Source organism: Colletes gigas, unplaced genomic scaffold (genome assembly GCF_013123115.1).
Source record: "Colletes gigas isolate AHSC1104 unplaced genomic scaffold, ASM1312311v1 Colletes_gigas_Sc00009, whole genome shotgun sequence".
Lineage (NCBI taxonomy): Eukaryota > Metazoa > Arthropoda > Insecta > Hymenoptera > Colletidae > Colletes > Colletes gigas.
The window spans coordinates 3,356,551-3,379,020 of NW_025106638.1; the positions used below are offsets into that span (position 1 = coordinate 3,356,551).

The 22,470-nt window shown below is 33.3% G+C and overlaps 2 protein-coding genes across 4 annotated transcripts; both read left to right on the forward strand.

Annotated features, from left to right (window-relative positions):
• The first annotated feature begins 1,570 nt into the window (after positions 1-1,570).
• Positions 1,571-4,979, forward strand: LOC122397534 (telomerase Cajal body protein 1). Of its 2 annotated transcripts, none has more exons than XM_043396765.1 (5): positions 1,571-1,678; positions 2,467-3,077; positions 3,448-3,680; positions 4,061-4,294; positions 4,363-4,979. In XM_043396765.1, exons 2-5 carry the CDS (start codon positions 2,479-2,481, stop codon positions 4,578-4,580), a joined length of 1,284 nt encoding a protein of 427 aa, XP_043252700.1. In that variant the 5' UTR covers positions 1,571-1,678; positions 2,467-2,478; the 3' UTR covers positions 4,581-4,979. The 2 variants fall into 2 exon arrangements, with proteins under 2 accessions (XP_043252700.1, XP_043252699.1); XM_043396764.1 differs by lacking the exon at positions 1,571-1,678 and adding an exon at positions 2,103-2,341.
• Positions 4,980-6,323: 1,344 nt separating this feature from the next.
• LOC122397532 (telomere-associated protein RIF1-like) lies at positions 6,324-22,470 on the forward strand. Of its 2 annotated transcripts, XM_043396759.1 has the most exons (16): positions 6,324-6,810; positions 7,094-7,297; positions 7,672-7,966; positions 8,068-8,414; positions 8,490-9,072; positions 9,193-9,395; positions 9,617-9,760; positions 9,851-10,016; positions 10,122-10,329; positions 10,422-10,645; positions 10,734-11,114; positions 12,846-15,185; positions 16,708-17,065; positions 17,162-18,182; positions 20,606-20,897; positions 21,500-22,470. In XM_043396759.1, exons 1-16 carry the CDS (start codon positions 6,713-6,715, stop codon positions 22,214-22,216), a joined length of 7,581 nt encoding a protein of 2,526 aa, XP_043252694.1. In that variant the 5' UTR covers positions 6,324-6,712; the 3' UTR covers positions 22,217-22,470. The 2 variants fall into 2 exon arrangements, with proteins under 2 accessions (XP_043252694.1, XP_043252693.1); XM_043396758.1 differs by having other exon boundaries at positions 16,708-18,182.

Consider the following 22,470-nt stretch of genomic DNA (forward strand, 5'->3'; position numbering starts at 1 on the left):
ATGTGATGTCTAAAAAATATTCCTGATCCTTATTGATATACTATATATTATGTAAAACATTCAGTTTTCTGTAAAAACCAATTATTTTACTTTAATGTTAAATTGTCATTCCATGTTCTTGGATAATAACAAAATTAATATGAAAACATTTTGTTGATTGTGGTTTAATTTGAAAATTTTTGTTGTACTTTGTACAAAGGAGTGTAGGAGAACATGGTAAGTACTTGCAGTTACTCGCAAAATTAAGCATAGACTTAAATGATGATTGGCGAAAAAATAAACAAAAACAGATATTTTCAAAAGTAAATACAGAATTGTATACTTTATTTGGATATTTTAGCAGTTAATTCCTTGAAAAAAATAAAAAAAAAATAAACTGTTTATCTAAATTTAACACTAAACGTAGTTTGACTTGGCAGTATCAAACATAACATAGCAACGCATTGACGTAAACTAAATACAGTTGAAGAAATTCCAAACAATAGAAAATAAACCTTAGAACATTCAGCTCTTAAATATTTATTCAACTGTATGCTAAATTTTGTGGCGATAAAATAGGTGTATTTTTACATTTTTTATTAAAATGTTTTTAAAGAATTATCTATTAAAATATGCAAATTTTATTTTCGAATATGTTGGTTTTTACTTATTTTCCCGCTAATTATCTCTGCAAGTTGTATTGACAGAATAATTTTTTTGTAAACTTCGTAATATGCACATGTATTTAACAGATTTCGAAAATATTTCAATTTTAGTATTGGATAATAATAGTAGTGCTTTGTTTATGCATTATGACTTACATCTCCAAAGTTAATATTCAAAAATACATCCTTCAGTTTGGATGCAGTGATTCATTCTATCTTTCTGAATCTGAAATCTCTTGGCATGAGTGCAAAATTATTCGGAATTGTACAAATATCTATATAAACCTTATTTTTTAAGTAACCCCAGGTGAAGAAATCTAAAGATGGTTTTTGGTAAACTTGGCGGGAATTCAATAAGTCCGCCTCCACCAATCGAACGGTTTGGAAAATTTTCACGATGAGAAAATGCATCGCATTAGCTCACTTTTATGTTAAAATTAAAATATCTTCTAAACCAATAATTTTTCATAATTGGTGGCTTAGTACTTTTATATGGAAAATAACGAGCTGCGTCGATTGGTATATAAAAAATATATAATTTCATTTCCGGAAATAAAGTTGACCTTCATATGTTCTTTAACCATCCATTCAGAATAAACTTATCAAACTTTTATCATCGATAGCTTCGGAGATATTCGGTTGGATTAATTTAAATGGGACACCCTGTTTATATGTATAATATATGTATATAAGTAGTAAACTTATTATTCTTATAAAAATATTTTGTTATAATAAATAATAAAAATCAATAGTAAGTAAATGCTAAAAGAAATTATTGAAATTTGCTAAGAAGTCGAAAAAATAATTTTTTTGTAACCGCATTAATCCATATATTTCGTACCATATGAAGGCAACGAACATTGGCAAGCTAACGGCTCAAAGTGTTAATATTAGTCCTCCTTGACAACCGTGCATTATTAAATACGTGCACAGTTAACACTGGGATGGACTTTTATTTATTATTTCTTATTCAACAGAAAATGGATTTTTAGAAGAGGAAGATAGATAGAAGAAGAAAACGAACGATGTAGCAAGTAAGTTTCGAACTGGGGACCTTCAGATTCAGAAGTCGAGCCTTTACTTACGTTACCATTCTACCTTCGAGAAACGAATGTTGATTTCATTTATATATACATAGAAAATTGCTATTAACTTCATATATAGTAAAATTTATTAATAGTAAAAGCATTAAGTACATTTACTGCATAAATTACAACATATATTTAAGTATTTAATAAAACTGTACGTTAGTAATGCTTGATATTACCAACAAATTTTAGCAAAAATGTACTAATTATTATGAAACTTCATAAAAGTTATATATAATTTCATAAACATTTTTTTTTAATTGAATTAAACATGAAATCATATAATTCGCATCAAGAATCTTTCACTTTGTTAGATGATATAATATCGCTGTTATAATAATTACATACTTAGGTGTAGTACCGCGTAGTATATTATTTGTATACCCGATGATTCCAACCTATATTTACGGTGATAGAATGATAAATAAACAGTTAAATCGTAAACATATTACATGGGTTGATATAATTTATATATAATGAAATAAGTAGATAGAACGTATCAAACAATATTATCCACTATAATTGTTGATTGGAGTTAGTATTTGTCAAGTATCTATGGAATGTCATGAAATTAAGGAAAGTTTAGAGAAGTCCGTGGCTTTGAACATGGTACGTTTAAAAATAAGTTGTTATTTTTGTTTTAAACACGTATCACAATATCATACTTGTATTTCTTAATGTTTTAATTTATTTATAATGAAATAATATTTACGATTTATTATTTAATGTCACAGGTAGAATTACCGATGCTTGAAAAATCATCGCAATTGCAAGAAGATATAAATACAATAACATCACAGGAATCGCAAAAGGATGAAGCCTTAATTGAAAAATTAGATGAATTCAATACAGAAGAATTTCAGAAAGTGCAAAAGAATGAAGTTTTAACAGACACCGTAAATAACGGTGATGATACTAAAAATATTGAAGCATTAGACCCTGTTAATTATTTTTATTATAATTGGAACGATTCACCAAAATTACTGTGCGAAGCAACTAGTGAATATCAACCATCCGAATTATATGAAAATTTTACAAAGGGTTGTCAGTGGTCTCCGGATGGAACATGTTTATTAGTGCCCTCTGAGGATTTTAGAATACGAATCTACGAACTTCCCAGAGAATTATATTGCGAGAAAATTCCCCAAAATTTATCATCTATAAATTTTCCAGCAGTATTAACTGTAAAAGAAGGAGGACTTATATATGATACTTGTTGGTATCCTTTTATGAATTCTTGGGAATCTGCGACTTGCTGCTTTTTAAGTACAAGTAGAGAAAGTCCTATACATCTGTGGGATGCTTTTAATGGCGAATTACGAGCAACGTATCGAGCTTACAATCAGTTAGTATGATAAATATTTGTGCTCTCTATTTGTTGCATTATCTGTTTCACAATAAAAATAACTAAATAGCGTTGAATCTAACAATATATACTATGATTATTTTATAATACCAATTGAATATTTCTGCAGAAGAGATAAACTAAAAATCTCTTCTGATATTCAAGCATTTTAATATATTAAATTTAAAAAAATGTGGTATGAATAAACAAAGAAAAAGTCTCAACTATCTGAATAACATGTGACATATTTATTTGATGATTGCGCGAAATAATCATCTATATCTAATTTATAGCTTAAATTTTGTTTAATATTCATCAAATAATGACATATGTATAACATATTTTATATTTTCTTCTTTTTTGATATCAGAGTTGATGAAGTAGAAGCTTCGATTAGCATTCAGTTTATTGACTCTGTCAGAGAAATATGGGCTGGTTTCAAAAATGCTTTAAGAATTTTTGATGTGGAACAACCAGGACGCCAAGTAAATACAATTAAGTTCAAGAAAGATTTTCCAAATGTCACAGGATTAGTTTCTTGTATTCGAGAAAATCCAATTATGCCAGGATTAGTTGCTTTTGGTACTTATTCTAAATGCATTGGTAAGTATAAAATAAACAAGGTATTTAAAAAAAACGTGATATGCTAAAACATGTAAATTACTTTCACAAAGAGAAATTGAAAAGTTCTTTATTTGTCATGGAGATAGTAGTAGTTAAACTTTATTGGTATAACACCCAATATGTACCATTTATGACTTAATTAGCTGATTGTGTGCTTGCACATACTTCTTCTCGTATACCGAGAAATGTGTTCATGCGTTCATTGTGTAAAAACATTAATTGCAAAATGGTACAGGATTCTGTGGTTTTTCATTCTTAACACAATGTATTTACATGTTACGACTTGTTTTATATTTTTAAAATACTCTGTATAAATACGCGGCCACGAATAATATTCTATAGTACTTATTTATATTTAGGTTTATATAAAAGTGGACCACTATGTACATTTAAAACTGGAAGTGGTGTAACTCAAATTGAGTTTAGTCCTTGTGGTACAAAATTATTTTCAGCTGTTAGACGCAGCAATGAATTTTTATGCTGGGATCTTCGTAATCCGGGAACCGTGCTTTACTCTTTTCAAGGACGTCAGTCTGATACAAATCAGAGAATACAATTCAATATCACGCCTAATGGGAAGCAAATAGTGTCAGGTATGTTGATGAATACTTATATCATGGAACAATATAAACTAACAAAAATATTCTTTTTATGCTATTAGGTGGTACAAATGGTAACATTGTAATTTGGGAATTACCAGAATATTCAGATTCTATAGATCATAATGTAATGTATAAAATAAAGTTATCCGATGACTGTATAAATGGTGTAAGTTTACATAGGAGATTACCAATAATTGCTACTAGTACAGGGCAAAGATTATGTGATAGTACAACGCAATGCAGGGACAATAATGTTCGATTGTGGCTTGTTTCTTGATCACAATTTAATAATGGACTAAAATATTGTACATACATATTTTATTGTTTTATATAAAAATTAACGATGGACGCCATTGTAAAATATTTTGTAACGATTTGATAAATATAAACGTTAAAAGCCGTGGGGGTTCGGTTCTAAGTCTTTCCGCGGAAAATAGCAAACCCTATACAGTGTTAGACAATTTTTCTTAATATATTTGATAAAATAGAAAATGTGTGTACCACAATATAAGCAAATAAGGAAATTTCATTTATATGCACGTGCAAAAATAATAGAAAATATTTCAGTAATTGAGCTTTAAACAATGATACGTATTTGTTATAATTTTTTCTTTGGGAGTAAAGAGTTACAGTAGTTATTTTTAAATAAAATGTTATTAAGTTATAATCACGAGTCTTGAATGTTCCCGACGTCAGTAAATGCATTCGCGTGCCAGAGAAATTCTAAGAATTTAAACGCTTAGGCCCGACCCGCCCGACAGATATTTCGCCGTTTTTAGGAAACGAATCTGCATTCGTATGTGTACGAATTGGCCAATAGAACTCGCCAAGGATGGCGTCATCTAGCATATTCAGCGACATTGCTGTGTTTCCAGGTTAAACACCACTTCAAATAAACCCTTCACGGAATATGTTTTATGGGGTGTAGCGATTAGTACAGAATTCAACAGTTTTAATCACGATGTTCATAGAACGGAACAATATTAAATGTGCGAATGGGTGGTGATGCAAGAGCGAAAAAAGAAAGGCTTACATTTGCCTTCTTTCTCGACTGCTCGAAGCTGTTCGAAACAGTGATGGACTTGGACATTCGTGGGAATTTTCCCTGCTCCAGTGCGCATGATCAAAAAATCGAAGACTTCGAACTTGGAAATGCCGTGTTCACTTCGGGCAGCTTCGGAAAGTGTCTTTCTCGACCCTCCGAAACTTTGCGAACACACGTATATGCGATCGTGAAAATGGAAGGGGAAATTCCCAGTACATTCGATGCGCAGTCTGGTAACACCGTGATGTAAAGGTGGCTGTGACCTACACAGAGAAAATTAGTATGACAATCAACGTGTTAAGCGTTATTTGTAAACATTTATTTTATTGTTTGAAAAAATAAGACCCTCTGGAGGACGGGGTCCGTGGCTGTCGCTCCCTTAGCTTCTCCCTTAATTTGCGCTTGTATGCCCCTTAAAAATATAATAGAACCATGCAAAAATTTACGATGCAGACTCTCGCGACACTTTTCAACAGATTTTCATTTAGCGAATCAAATAAATCTCTGGAAAAGTCCATGGCCGTATCAGTTGGGATTCCTTCTACTTTCGAAATTTGCAAATCTCCTTTTAGAGTAGCTATAGTAGGTACAAAATAATTCGATATCCGAGGTTCATGCATGTCAGGTAAAAATTTAGTAAATGTTGGCGAGGTACATTGTTGGAGATTTTCCCCTTAACGGCAAGAATTAATGAATTCAGGTGTATGGGTACATTCGTGTATTCGTACCGTGTAAAATGCATGTACGATTTGTACCAACACAAATTGTTCTAATCGCATAGTGTGTTTACAAAATGTTCCAGTAACATAACGCGTAAAAACGGATTGAATAGAACTGTTTTCGAATTGAGTCTTATTATTTAATTGAAAATAAGAAAACTTCGTTGTAAACGGTATCTGAAGTGTGTATATATACATACATAAATACTTGCTTTGCAAACTCACCGGGAATGTAAAGCGTTAACTGTTGTGCGATTATGTTTCCAGTTCCATGCTTTTCAAACACAAATAGGATTTTGCTACGTACGTCGTAAAATTTGATTGAAACTAAAGAAGGGGAGGGAAAAGAAAACAGGCAGGGAACTAGAAAAATTAAACAAAGAAATGAAGGAAGGATTAAAGTAGATAGTGCGTGCTGATGTGTTATGTATTAATGAATACTAATGCGTACTAATGCTTAATAGTTTCTATTGCAACCTGTTTTTCCGGGTGCCCGTAAACGATAATCTATATGTGAAAAGTTAATAGGGATACAAAACAACCTTATAGTAGAAGATTTTCGCGAAAAATCTTTCCAGCCACGGTTACAAAGCAATGAGTGAGATTGTATTATTTTAGTTTTTTAAGTAAACGTGGATTTTTAGAATGGCTTCTAATATGCAGTCTTTCCCGCGAATCCTGAAAATGTTGCGGGAAAACAGCAATATTAAGGATAAACGCGAAGCTTTAACCTATATTCGCAGGTAACGCTCTCAATGTTTTATACGTATGTCTATCTTCACCTTGTTAATATTTATTTAACATAAAAAAAAAAAAACAGGCGTTCTTTGTGTCAGTTTAAGAGTGATTCGAAGGAAGATGTTGATTTGTATAATTTTTAGTACTTATTGTTTATTTACATCGACATTAGAATAAAAAGTCTTTAACAGATCCTATTTTCTTGTAATTTAATACTTGACATTTTTGGGTGAAAGGCGTTTTATTATATTATTTAAAAAGGAACTTAGTAGTAATGTTTTATTTTAGCAACAGCAAAAAATTGGAATCAACAAAAGCCATTAAAGAGGAACAATACAAAGAAATCTGTAAACTAGTGATCGATGCATTTGCAAACGGAAATATTGACATACAGAATGAGGCATTTGAAACGTTAAATATTATTATTCGGGACTTCAAATATCATCCTTTATGTTTATTTGAATCAGTAGTGCAAATGGATCATAAAAATAAGTACGTTCTTTAAATGATTTTTAAATTTGAGTAATCGTATACTAGTAAACATTCACGCTTGATCGATTAAATATTGATGTTTTAAACGAAACGAAGAAATAAATCCTTTACTCTTGTATGAATTATGAACAAATGATCATTTTTACTTATCAAAGTTGAAGTTTGAAAATTTATGTATACAAAAGGGATATAATACTGTTGTATTGTTATGTATGTTGTATAATCTGCTGTAAAACTGTTGTTTTGTCTTAACATTCATGATTCCGAAATGTTCATCTGCAAAGGATTTATATCTATTGAATCTTTATTTGTTTGACGTTAAGTTCTATAAAATACCTTTAAATATAAACTGTACAATACTGTTGTAATTTCAGATTAAAAATTTTTAAATTATTAAATGTAATTCAGGACAATACTATGTTAACGGTTGCTTACGATGCACATACTGTAAACTTTTTTAACAATTGTATGTGTACAGTACAAATGAATAAAATGCCATGGATGGCGCCTACTGCATGTGTAGATAATCTTCAAGCATTGATAGAAGCTGAAAGTAGACCATTATCGGATGACCAAAGATTAGAGGAAGAAATTATTAATAATTGTATGAGTTTATTGACAAGATTATACAAAGTGGCTGCAATGACATCAGATATTAAAGTTCAAAGGGTATACAAATAATACTTCATTAAGAAAATATGAAATAAAGAAAGTTACATTTGATTTATTAAACTAGTAATAAAAGATATAACGATTATACATTTTTACAGTTTAATGCGCTCTTATTAGATAAAGTAATGATGTTAGCTTATATGGGCTACAAACGACAACGGGTTCCTGCTTTACAAGTTTTAGAACAAGCACTTGCCACAGATATATTATCACATATTCGTACTAAACTACCGATCGCATGGACTCAATATAAAGCAGCATTACAATCTATGTATTGCAAACGCATGTTACTTTTGGTATCTATGTGCGAGGTAGACTGGGCTTTGCAATGGAATGTTACTATTCAGTTTCTTGGCATGGATCTCCATCGCGGTGCCGGTTTAATAAATAATTTATTGAGTGTCGAAGAAAAAGCGTTCAAGTCCACCGACACGATTATCCGCAGGTATTAAAAATAATTTAAATAAAAAATTCCACCAATTAATGGAAGTCAGAAGTAACTCAGCGTTTTATATTTTAGACAAGCGTTTCTGTCGTGGAAGTTATTGGTGGATAATTTTGCTTTAGACCCGCAAGAACTCGCTACTGCTAGACGGATAAAGTTGTTGTGTATCCCACTAAATGCTAAAAATTGTAAAAACGAATTGATAGCTTTGACTAAATTAGAAGTTTGGTGGCACGTAATTATAAAACTTTATAAGGACATTAACAAATTTGTAAATCCCGTGATCACGCAGTTCTTAAACTTTTGTTTTGGACCGCTTGGAGATACACCGTTATTATCTTCAAAATTCGACATAGTAGCTTCGCCGGGAAAAAGATTTTTTAAGACGAAAGTCGTTGCCGTGGATGCTTTGTGTCAACTTCTTGTTACAAAACAAGAGAACACTGTCTTATTTCCAGTTTTGGAAGAGAGACTTCCACATTCTATATCCGATGCTGTTTTCCAAGAATGTTATAAAGCTGTTATTCACAGTGTAGGGGAAGCTTTGCTTGTTCTTAGTCAACTTACAGACGCGGAAATGAAAAATAGATACCAGCTTGGTAAAATGTTATGGACAAGCTTAGTCAATTACGTACAAGAAACAAAAATGGAAAAAAAGGTTAGTAGATACATAATAATAATGGTATTTTATGTTTAGTTTTTTAATCGGAAAATTCAAGCGTTTAATAATAATTTTAGAAATTGTATATAATAATTGTTGAATAACATTATTTTACAGGAGCTTACATATAAAAGTATGATACAAGTTATCACAGAATTGTCAAATTATGCTATGGACAAACCGATGATAAGAAATTTATTTCTTAACATAATTTTATTTGAAGTTGCTGATTTCAGTAAGAATTTCAGTTTTCAAGACGATATGTTATCAAGATTGGTATTAAAATTTTTACAAATTCCATTATTAATTGATTTTAAGAAGTGAGTATTATTTCTATGAGTATAATACAAAAGATCGTGCATGGTATCAAGTTTCTCTTTATGATACATACTTTTAATACGTTTTACTTGTATTAAAATGTAGTATTATCTTGTGGATATAAGAAAAAAACATAATTAAAAAACAAGTTCAAGTATCGTGGTATGATTCATCTTTCTATGAAAATGTGTGCATAGAGTATATAAATTTTTTTTTTTTTAAGGAACCATTACAGTGCATTGAAGTCTCTATTTTCGCAATGCATTAAATCCCCCAAAAAGAATGAATATTACACGCATTCATTTCAATGTTTAAAAGAAATATATGAAATATTATATGCCTTATCAGAAACTGAACATACAAATCAGTAAGTTGCAAACAGTTTGAAGTGAAATATAAATATAATTTCTATTTTATTTTTCTATGAATTTTGCGTAACGGTGTTGTTATTTTTTAGAATTGTTATTTTTGAATTATGGCGTATTTTAGCAGAAGTGCTAATACAATATATGGATGATCTGCAAGAAATAAACGAAGGCAGTGCTACGGAACATAATTTGAAGACTATTAATTCAGTTGTAATTCATCCATTTATGTATATAGAGTTCGAGGATCAGAAACAGGTTAATTTTTATGTTAAATAATTTTATAGCACTATGAAACGTAGTGCATTTCTAAATGTGATATATAGATTTTTTCCATTTTACTATTTACGATGTTTATATTAGGTGCAAGAATTAGTAAATGTTTGGAAACGTTTATATAAACAATTTGAAATGCGAACAGACCTCATGGAAACTGTAAAAATTAATGAAATTATATTAAATATTGCCGGGGACATGCTATGTTGTTTGGTGAAAAATGAGAAATGTTTTCATCTTCTTATAAACTGTTTAGATACTTTGTTAAGTATTGTCAACTATAAATTTCTACTGGGTACGTTAACGATTGAGTTCAGAATGAATAGTGTTAATAAGCGTGAAAAGAATATAATCAATAGTTTAATTTATTTGATTTTATTTTCTCAGGAAATGCAGAAGTTCCATCTATTATACATCTTATCATGAAACTCATACCTTACGCTTTATCTAGTAAAAATGTAACAGAATGTGAATTAGTCCTTAAATCATTTTCCGCGGTACTTAGTACAATTTATGGTCAAAGCCCTCACAAAGTAATATCATATTTACACGTTTGGAAACCAGTTATTGAACTCATACTTTCATCCGAATTAGAAACATTATTTAAAGAGGTATGTATCCAATATGTATTTTTTAAATAATTAATCTACCAAACATGACTACTTCGAGATACTGAAGTATAGAATTCTTAACTTGCAGATAGAAACTACATGGGAGGTTATTATTAGTATTTTTAAAGGTCTTAATAAGTTGGTTGACTACGATCTTATTTCATCTTACAAGAAAGTTATGATTCAAGCTTTAAATCATTCAAATGTCGGCATACAAACTCAAACGTTGTCTCTTTTTGAAATAGAAGATGAGTTAAGTAGTAATGCTAAATCAGTATTGGAAGAAATAAAAAAGAACACGAGCAAAGGTAAAATACCGACCAAGCCCAACATTAGTAAGAAGAAAGAACCTGCCAGGAACTTACCAAATCAAGTAAAAATAGTTGGTAGTTTCTTAACTAGAGACTCTAGTAATCCAAAATTTATATTTAAAGAAAGCGATAAAATATTGCCTGAGCCTGATTCCGAGGTAACTATGCATATAAAATTAATGCGCATATACATTAGAATACAATATATTTAAAGTTGCATTCAAGAGATAAAGGTCGGAAATTTATAGATTACTCGCAACTTTGTCTCTTTAAAGCAATGGTAAACGTGTTTTATTTCTCAAATCAACAGTAGAATTGTGTGCGTATTACAATTGAATTCATTTTATTATGCTTTTTATCGTTGTTCTTGTAAAAAGACATAAACAGTAGGTGCAGCCATTGTATAATGTATAATTTATAACGGGAATTTTCCACGTGATGCGCCGATATTTAAATGAGTTTTTGTGCAGTGATAAGGCTTGAAAAATGTTCAGTTAATGGAGCAGTCATCTTCTCCACCGAGGGGGGTTCTACGTTTTCTAAGCTCGAGTTAAACGTCGCTTAAACGGAAAGTTTTGTGTTAGTTTTAGGCCTGATAGTATCAAATTTAGGCTCGCTGGGGGCACTAGTTGCACGGTTGTGGGACTTTTATGGTTCTTGGCCATAATTTATGGTTTCATTCAGCCATCACCTTTATGGTTTCACATAGAGATCACGGTTTTCAATTCAGAGCTGGGTACAATTTGCGGAGAAAATATTTTAGATAATAAATTTTTTACAATTCAAATAAAATAATATTCGAAATAGGAATTAAAATTTCTAGGTAAATATTTAGGGGTTTTGTTCTAAATCTGTTTTCTTTTTTTTTTGGGTTTAAAAAAAATCCTTTAATTTATTATTAAAATTAGTTAATCACTTAGGGGAGCTTGACAAAATCACGTACTGGGTCTAACAAAATTTTTTGTTATGGTTCTACATCTTTGTACATGTTTACTAAAAATTTGTTGCGGTGCAAAACTGACTACACAAACAAAAATTGTATGAAACGAAATAATAATGATATCACAAATGTTAAATTTGTTTTGGAGAGCCAGAAGATTGTAGATAATACTAAGTATTTTGTCTTCTTTGTATTCTGTATGCAAATATCGAATAGAATATTATTTTTGTTAAAATGTCGTTTCTGTGTTCAGTTTTGCTCCTTATTGCATGACTTCGAACCGAATTTGGATTTCGCTTTTATCTTTTGCCGAACGTAGAAGAGGATGACGAGTGAAGCGATTTGAAAATGCAAAAATGTAACTTTCTTTTTTAATGAATCTTTTACCAACGCATTTATGAAGTTTTCCCGATTAACATGAAACCAAACACGATATTATTAATTAATAAATGTGTATTATCGAAATTATATCGCGTTTGGTCTGGGTTAGGTCTTGTTTAAGTTAGTTTTGCTCCTTATTGTAATATGTATTATCCACCAGAACGACCAAAAGTTTATTTTAGTAATTATCGGTGTAGGAATGTATGATAAATTCACTTAGCACTCATCGTGTTAACTACGATCGTAACATGCTCTACCAAAAGTATCTTAGTGGTTGGTATTATTCTGAAATAACTAAGTAAACTTACGTCTAATTACATTTAGATTTTGTGTTACGTTTTATTATAATATTTAATCAAAGGGTTAAATATTGGCGCATCATTTGAGGCACTAATACAACTGATAAGGACACGTTTTCTGAAAATTTCCTCCGAATTTGAAGTACATTTGAAGTACATCGGCTTATTAGATCTTGAGATATCCCGTCAGCCAGTAGAGAAAATAAGGAAGTGAAAAATCTGTAAATATGTATAGAATATTTATAATATTTTACATTTGGAAATTTTAGGACTATGTTTTGATTAAGACCGACGTAACATTCGACGTTTCTCGTTTGACCGAGCACCAGAAAGAATCATTGAAGCGTAAAAGAGAAGATATTCCAGCATTGTATAACGATCTGTCGCAGTCTTGTTCCCAAGATACTCAGAATTTGCAGGAATGGTTTGATAAAAAGAATCAAACCTTCGAGGTAACCGATAAAACAATTGTCAAGGACAGCGTTTCGATAAAAGACTATCCGAACGACGATGCTAACAAGGAGAACACGATCGACATAAAAACAGAAATAATCGAGAACGATCCGAAGCTGACGGAGAGTAGCGGACAGACCGTGTCGTTGGAGGCTGTACAAAATTCGAAAAGTGATATAGAAAATAATGAAAATTTGCTCGCTGAGAGTATGATAAAAGTAGAAAAAAGTTGCACGGACGTGGAAGTAGACCCATTGTCGGATACCGCGATAAACGACTTGACTCTTGACTCTCAGGAACAGTTTCCAGCGAACGTAAGTAACGACGAAAGACTATCTCCGTCCGTGTTGGACAACGGTAAACGACGTAATCGTAATTGTATCGTAATACGACCTGTTATTTTGACGAACTCGGAGGAGATTGTTAGCAGCGTACCAGGACAGTCGAACAGCTCTTCGGGCTTGCAGAGAACGTTGAGAACAAAAATACCACAAAGTAAACCGAATATGATCAACGAACAGAAAACGTCGGATAATACGGAAAGCAAATTGGTCGAGGCGGGTAAAAAAGGCGTGAAACGTAAGTCACAATCGGATAGCGAAAACGAAGGGACCAGCCAACGTCAACGAAGGAAAACCAGCTCGTTGGAGACTGCCAGCGACAGCGACAGCTCTAAGTCCACGGAAAGCGACAATACAATGGCACCGCACTTGGAAGGAATAATCGGTGGTGAGAATCTGCCCAAGCGTACCAAAAATGAGATATCTCGATTGCGTATAAATATGATATTCGACAGTCCTTTACCAAATAGTCGTCGATCCAAGGGAGGTTACGATGATCATAGAGACTATACTTTTAAAAGGCATTCGCCCGATTACAGAGCTACCAAGTCGAGGTGCACTCAAAGGACCAACGACAAAGAGTTGAACGCCATGAGCAAACGAGGCAAAACGTCAAAGGTGAAGATAAAGACGGACAAAAGTAACGAGCCGATTAAAACTAAAGATACGAAAGAACTGGAAGAGGAGACGAAACAGGAAGAAAATGTTCAGACAGCGGTTGGCTCGAAAAGCACGCCGGATGCTAAATGCGACACGCGTTATGCTAAAAAATATGGTAAAAGTGGTAAAGCTGTATCATGCAATGATGTACAGAATAAAGACAGCGGTTCGAGCGAAAGTATCAGCAAGAGCCAAGATGAGGAACGACCAGAGACTCAAGACGACACGCAAAACATTATAGTGAGCTCTCAAGAAATATCGAAATTAGAAAAGAAGTGTACCGAGAAACAGTGTTTCATCAAAATAAATAAAATCGGCGATATACGCCAAACAACGAAATCTCAAGAAATCGCGGTCGAACCCGAGGGAACAAACGAAATTGCTTTAAACAATTGTGATAACGACAATAACGAGGTTTTTAAAGATAACATCGAGGAATTTGATGAAACGAACGAAACGAATACTAACAAACCAAAGATTTTGATTTCTGAAAGCAGTCTATGCGATAATGATACGGGCGAGGCCGTGTTTGAAGTACAAAAAGGAAACGAGGGATCATCGGGTAAATCTGTCCTTGGGTTTATGTCGCCAAAAAGTAGTATGAAGCCTAATTTAAAACTTAAAACGTATTCGACGCAATGCCGTGCAGCGCACATGTTAGGGTTAGTAATAAAACAGGCTAAAATGGAAACCGAATGTCATACCGCGGGTACAGAGGATGAATCTGCAGTTAAAAAAGCGAAACTGAAAGACACGGACAGCGGCGAGGCGACGGTGATTGGGAAAAAGGAAAGAGCGCCTATCTTCAAGGAGGCTGACAAGGTAACAGCATCGTGCAGCAGTCGGCAGGAGAAAATCTTCAGTAATATGAGATCGTCCGAGTATTGTTTGTCGCCTCCGATCAAACTGTTTTCCAATTTGAAAAACGACGGTGAGAAGATCTTTACGAAAACGGACAAATCGATGAATTGCGTGTTTGTACAAACCGACGAGCAGGTTGAAAGTCCGAACGAGGAATCTATGATGGACGAGTTGCCGATGTTAGAATTGTCGGGTGTGAATCCACATTCTTTAACGACATCACCCAGCGTTAGCATTCTTAAACGTCAACGTCAGTCTGGTCCAGAACTCGAGGCAGAAGCTAAAACTCCCAAGGTACATACCTTTCTTTTCTTTTAACCAGTTAACTGTGGCACGCTCGTTTGAGAGCGCGCACCGTTTTGTGTCGCCAGAATCGAGCCATGACGAGTATACTCGTCAATCACAGAGTAAGTTGCGCTGGTAAGATATTGGATCAAAAAGATGGGTTTATTTTATAAAATTGACAATTTTATTAGTAATATTTACTTATTTGTTTAACATACACATATATTACATACATATTAAACTAAACACGCAATAAAAACCCACTCGATAGCTAGATATCTTCGGGCCAGTAGGTATCAATAGGCTCAGCGCCTGGTCGGTGTCACGCATTTGTCCCATGACTAACCATACCTGAAGGAACCCTATTATAAATCAACTTTCTGACTTTTGCCTTTGCCCCTTTTAGGCTAACATCTAAAAAACGTTATCATTGCACATAAATAAATTCGTTATGCGAACTGGTAAGCTGTTTCAGCCGGTGCATACGGGGATGCATGAGTTCATCTCAAATTATTTATATTTTTTATTTGCTTGTTTTATTCCGCCATGGCCCCAAAATATTCTAAACATCTTGAAATTTAAGAATATGTTTTGTTTTTCTCAAAAATTACAATTTAAATAGTCAATGGTAACTACTTTATAGGCATGACGAGTATACTCGTCAATACACAAAATCGTGCCACTTCTCTATGACGAGTATACTCGTCAATCACAGTTAACTGGTTAAGAAGCACAAACGCAGCATACGTTTACCAAATTATAATACATGCTCTAGCTGTCTAATGATCAAAGGTGTTCGAGTACCTTGAAAATACAATTAGAGCTAAACTCAGTTTGAATCATTTAAATTGAACAAAGTATTCGACAAAATGTATTCAACAGAGAGACGCATAAATTGCTTATGAATTTTTTTATAAACAATTGATTGACTATATCATTCCAAGATAAAACATATAAAAACGAAAAGTAAATGGCATTAGTTTGCTGTTAAAAATGAAGAAAACTGTACGTTCAGAGTTGCATACATAATATTTTATTTGTACGGTTATTTCAATAATTCCAATGTGTTTAAAAATGTAGCATTCTCTTATCATTGCACAAAATAATTATTATAGGAAACGTGAAAAATTATCCAATCCAGTCATCTGTAACTAAAAGTACACGTCTCCATTACAAAAACAAAGGTTGATTATTGAATAACCTTGAAAACAGTTAATAAATAGACAAATTTTTCTAACGAACGCCCTACGTAGTGCATGAATTTGCATAAGATTGTCTGAGATTGTCATAAGATTATCTGTAACTAAAAATACACGTTTCCATTACAAAAACAAAAGTTGATTATTGAATAACCTTGAAAACAGTTAATAAATAAAAAATAAATAGACAAATTTTTCTAACGAACACCCTACGTAGTGCATGAATTTGCATAAGATTGACCATAACTGGTTTAAATTTGGAATTACATATTTATTTTTAGCGTTTTGCTTTTGTTTGTTTAATGTTAATAATAAGATGCATTCTGTTTTAGAGAAAACGAGTAAGTTTCGCAGATCCACCGGTTTCGAAAGAAATGGGATATAATACTACGACCAGCGAGTCTCCGCATAAAAATAAATTTGTTCCACGATTGTTGGGACGCAGAGATTCGCCATTAAGATTGAGACAGATAAGACAGAAATTGATACGTTTTGACGCGGAGAAAATGGACAAAGAAGATGAAGCGGACATAAATTCATCGGAAATTGACTTGCAATGTGAAAGAGAAAACGAATTATTAACGAAATTAGCCGAAGAATTAGAATATTCGGAGAACATTCCGATAGACACTGATATTCAAGGATCATGTACTTCCGTTGAAACAACAAACATAGGTTTTACGGACGCCAGTGAGTGTAATAAAATCGAAATTGAAAATTTTGGCGTTGAATATGAAGTTACTCAGGACACGACTTTTTCTAAACGTACAGACATTTCGTTTACAGATAAAGTAGATCATGGTAAAAAAGACGAAGCGTTGAAAAATGCGAATAGCTCTATCGCTGATAGAGAAACTACTGAATTTGACGAGTCCCAAACGCAAGATATATTTAACGCAAAAGATTCAACGAACCATATTGATAATATTGAATTTACAGAAACCTCGACCAATAGTAACGTAAATGGCGTGGAAAACACGTCAATTCAAATTAATTCAATGGACACTGTAAAACTCAATATTACAAACGATTCCATTATAAATAATTCATCTAACAAGCATACGAATTCTGAGATCTTGGAGGATACTGTGGAAGTGGACAACGTCAATAGCCTGAACTCCTCGGACGAAATTTTCTGTGGAAAATTAATACGAACTAGTACACAAGCGGTTGAAAGTTCGGAAGAACAGGATACTATATCAGTTACAGATTCAGTCTTTGGAAGTTTACCATTGAGTCAAGACAGTCAAAATACAAACGAATCGGATGTAGAAATTCCTCATCCGGAGTCGTTGGATTTCAGTCAACCCATATATCCAAAATTAACTTCGTGCACGGAACCTCTGAGCTCTATCATCGAACAGTTAACTAATCCACTATGGGTGCGAAATTTATCAACATATTTTGAAAGTAGAAAGCTTCAAACTATCGGTGATCTTGCGCAGTTATCCGAACGCGAAGTAAACAGAATTCCTGTAAAAAGTCAGTCAAAAAGTGAATTTGTAAAAAGTGTTTTAAAGCGTTTTGAAAAGACATATTTTGTAAAAGACGCAAGTAGTGTAACTCTATGCCTGAACGATGCTTTGAATAATAAAGCATTTTCTGTTGTAAATACCAATGTACCTGCACAGACGGAATCTGTAACAACGCAAACCGAATTGACAAATATTGCGACTAATAACGATGCATCAAAGACGTCGAAAATTGTACCGGAATCCACCACGGGCGATTCTACGAAAGCAGCTGTATTGTTGTGCGCAACAACATCTGAACCTCTTCTAGAAACAAAGTCAAATGGGCAATCACCGTACGTCGATACCTTAAGCCTTATTTCTTTTTTTTTCTTTTCTTTCTCTTGTAATTATATCGGTACTATTTTCGGTAAACCTTACGTTTAGAGGAGGCAGCTCCGATGACCTTTATTAAAAATGGGGGTCGATATTAGTTAGTGTAATTTTTAGGGGGGGTCGGGGTGCAGCCCCCCAGTTAGCAAAACGAATTTAATATGATACCGATCAACTCTTGGGGGATGTTTTATTTTGTGCTCCGCAGGGCTCATGGAACGAAATACCATCTTCTTGTTTTTTGTTACCGGTAATTTTTATATACTAATACCTTTTTAATAAAAAACAAGAGGTAGCTAAAACTTTTTGGGGGATGCTCAAGAGTGTGACCTTTGTAAACTGTGTGAACGTTAAGGTCGCATTGAGTATACGTATACGCAGATTCTAGTGTAATACTAATTAATACATTTGTATCAATAACTTTTTAATAAAAAACGAGCGACGGCTAAAACCTTCTGAGGGTCATTCAATAGGGGTGACCTTGACAACATATGTCAAGGTCAAGGTCATCGTAGCTGCCTCCCCTAAATGTAAGGTTCACCTTATTTTGTTTTAATAAGATTATTAACGTCGTTCGATTGTTTTTCATCTAAATATTTTATTTTTATAATAATGCATGTGTACTAATTCATTAAAGCCTATGTGTCGTTTTCTCTTTATATCTTCGAAGGAATATTATCTTTTAAGACTGGAGTTGACAAATCACTAGTAGATATGAATTATAATAATGCGGTAAAATCGAAAGCAACGTTTTTGATTTTATAAATTAAGTTTATTTTCATTTATGTTGGTTCATTTTATAATTTCGTGCATTTATACTACACAGTGATGACTTGATGGCTATGATGATGACGCATTGTCATTATTGGCTGTGTCAGTGTGAAACTTATAGGGACAGAGTAGAATAGGACAAGACTGAGAGGCATTGGCGTAAACCGTACGTCCAAAATACTATTCATGAATGGAACAAAAATGTATCTTTCGTGGTTATGGAGACCCTACTACTATACAGGGTGTTCAGCCACTCCTGGGAAAAATTTTAATGGAGGATCCTAGAGGCCAAAATAAGTCGAAAATCAAGAATACCAATTTGTTGATGGAGGCTTCGTTAAAAAGTTATTAACAATTAAATTCAAAAATTTCAAATCGTTCTAAAAAAATTATTTTCGGTCGCGGGGGTCAATTACAACCATTTTTGGTCATTACACATATTCCCGAAATCCAACGCACTTTCTAGGAAAAAATTCGAGAAGGTGTAAAATTTTTCGACTGGAAAATAAAATATCAAATCGTCCTGGAAAAATTATTTTCGGTCGCGGGGGTCAATTACAACCATTTTTGGTCATTATACATATTCCCGAAATCCAACGCACTTTCTAGGAAAAAATTCGAGAAGGTGTAAAATTTTTCGGCGGAAAAAAAAAATTTTAAATCGTTTTGGAAAAATTATTTTCGTTTGCCGGGTTCAATTACAATCATTTTTGGTCATTACACATACCTCCGAAATCCTATCCACTTTCTAGGAAAAAATTCGAGAAGGTGTAAAATTTTTCGACTGGAAAATAAAATTTCAAATCGTCCTGGAAAAATTATTTTCGGTCGCGGGGGTCAATTACAATCATTTTTGGTCATTACACATACCTCCGAAATCCTATCCACTTTCTAGGAAAAAATTCGAGAAGGTGTAAAATTTTTCGACTGGAAAATAAAATTTCAAATCGTCCTGGAAAAATTATTTTCGGTCGCGGGGGTCAATTACAACCATTTTTGGTCATTACACATATTCCCGAAATCCAACGCACTTTCTAGGAAAAAATTCAAGAAGGTGTAAAATATTTCGACTGGAAAATAAAATTTCAAATCGTCCTGGAAAAATTATTTTCGGTCGCGGGGGTCAATTACAACCATTTTTGGTCATTACACATATTCCCGAAATCCAACGCACTTTCGAGAAAAAAATTCCTCACCAAAAATCTAATTAGGCGCCAAAATTTTTCAACGGAAAAAAAAAATTTCAAATCGTTTTGAAAAAATTATTTTCGAATGCAGGGGTCAATTACAACCATTTTAGGTGAATAGACATAGCCCCGAAATCTTGCGCATTTTCGAGAAAAAAATTCAGTACGGGCAGAACTTTGAATGTTAATAACTTTTTAACGATGCCTCCGTCAACAAATTGGTATTCTTGATTTTTTACTTATATTGGCCCCTGGAATCTCCCATTAAAATTTTTCCCAGGGGTGGCCGGACACCCTGTCTAGCGTGACGTCAGAGCGGGCCTCTATTGCCCTTGCCCCGTTTAGTTTGCAGGTGCCTAGCCAACAAGTCATCTCTGGATAGTCCATGTGCAACATGCATCGATTAATAAAATTCTATCTTTGTTTAGACAAATATCAAACGCATCGCTATCATTTATGGTAATTCCCATCGCACCAGAAGATGGAAGTTTCAATTCTAATATGAATGCAAAGTCTATGCATTCGTTAAAATCTGTTGGTACATGCACTAGCACTGATACTGTTTATCATCCGGAGGACATGCCGCCCAGAGCTAAACCTACAAAGTCTGTCGCATCTCAAATGGCTTTGGAAGATCTTCTGGATGAAATAGATGTTAATTTGGTATTGGAAAGTGCAGTCAGAAGATCTTCCCCAGAGAAAATTCTTTCCCAATACAAGGTAAAATGCTCGGAATACAAGCTGAACGACACTTACGCGTGTCTCCCATTTTTATCAGCCAGTCCAATTGTAATCCTTGAGTGAAACTCGCGGAGGATTAATTTTCATCGTCATTATTATTATTTTGATCATTTGAGACTTTCTCGATCGACTCTTCCTTGCCAGCCATCAATTATAATTCATGTAATTGTAACTAAAACGTTTAAAAAAAAAATCGTGTAAAAGGAATGTCGAGTGTACACGATGAAAATGTGTATTTAAAGTTGGAATGTTTCTTGCAATTACGAAATAAGTATGTTTTAAAACTATTAGTCTCGTTTTATAACATTGATCAGATAGTTGCGTACATCGAAATGAAAAGAAAAAGCTACTTGTGTACAAAACTTTTTATTATTCGACTATAAACATATCTTGGCAGGATCAATTGTTTTTTGAAAATATCGAAGAGAAAGAACAAAGAAAAGTGCTTTGAGTTCATAATTATTGTACCATTATAAGGAATTTTGAAAAGGACCTCGTATTTTTTATTAGCGTCTTGTAGATTTTAAGCATCGTACACGTAAAAGTAATTGCTACGCTATTGTTTATTAATATTTTCGTAGAACAAACTAATGATGGTTCCTCAAGTGGATTTGGAGAGGGAAACTATGAGAATGCTTGGCGCCGAGAGCACGAAGAATTACAATGAAGTGACATTGAAGGCCTCTTGCCGCGCGTGTGGAGTTAACAAAGTTCTACTGCGACTTCCAGACATTTTCAGTTCCGACAAACAATTCTTCGTGAAAGTATTAAACGCATATCGGAAGAAAATACAGACCAGCGATTGTTTGAACATACTTGAGTTCGCGGAAATCAAGGATGCCGTTTGCCAGAAATGTACGTCGTCGGAACTCGCTGAAATGCTGTCGACAAAGCTGAAAGAAGAGGAACAAGAGGGAATAAGAAAGCCCATGACGGAACTGTCAAGCTTGGACGCTATGTTGAAAAGAATGCCGATGGACGTAATTATCAGCCATACAGTGGCGAACGATGAACTTATTCCGTCGCGTGTTGTTTTAGAAATAGCTTTACAGAACAATAGCCCGAGCGATATAGTACAGGCATTAGAATCTCAGTCGCCGGTGGTTACGAAAAACGTTTTCGATAAACTTTGGTCTTCCCAGTTCGCAGTTAAACACATCGAGGAATCGAATAAATCTAACGAAGAATTGCTGAAAATTTTCAAGGCTGTCAGCTCGAGGCTCAGCCAGCAAGAGCTACTGAAAGCATTTTCCGAATCCATGAACGAGAAAATAATGGTAAAAGAGGAGAACGACTAAAATGTAAATGTCTGTATAGATCGTATTATGATCCATGTGTCTGACTGATATTTATTATTAATATTAACTATAATCAAAGTTCAGTTTTCTTTCAATGATACCCTACATGATATTCACGTATATTATACACGTAACATTTTGTAGTTTTTTAACTAAATTTCAAGATGAATATTTTACGAAAGTGGTATTATATTACAGTATGACGTTAATTTTCGCAGGCTTCCAGTAGAATATCGAACGTATCTAGTAAGAGG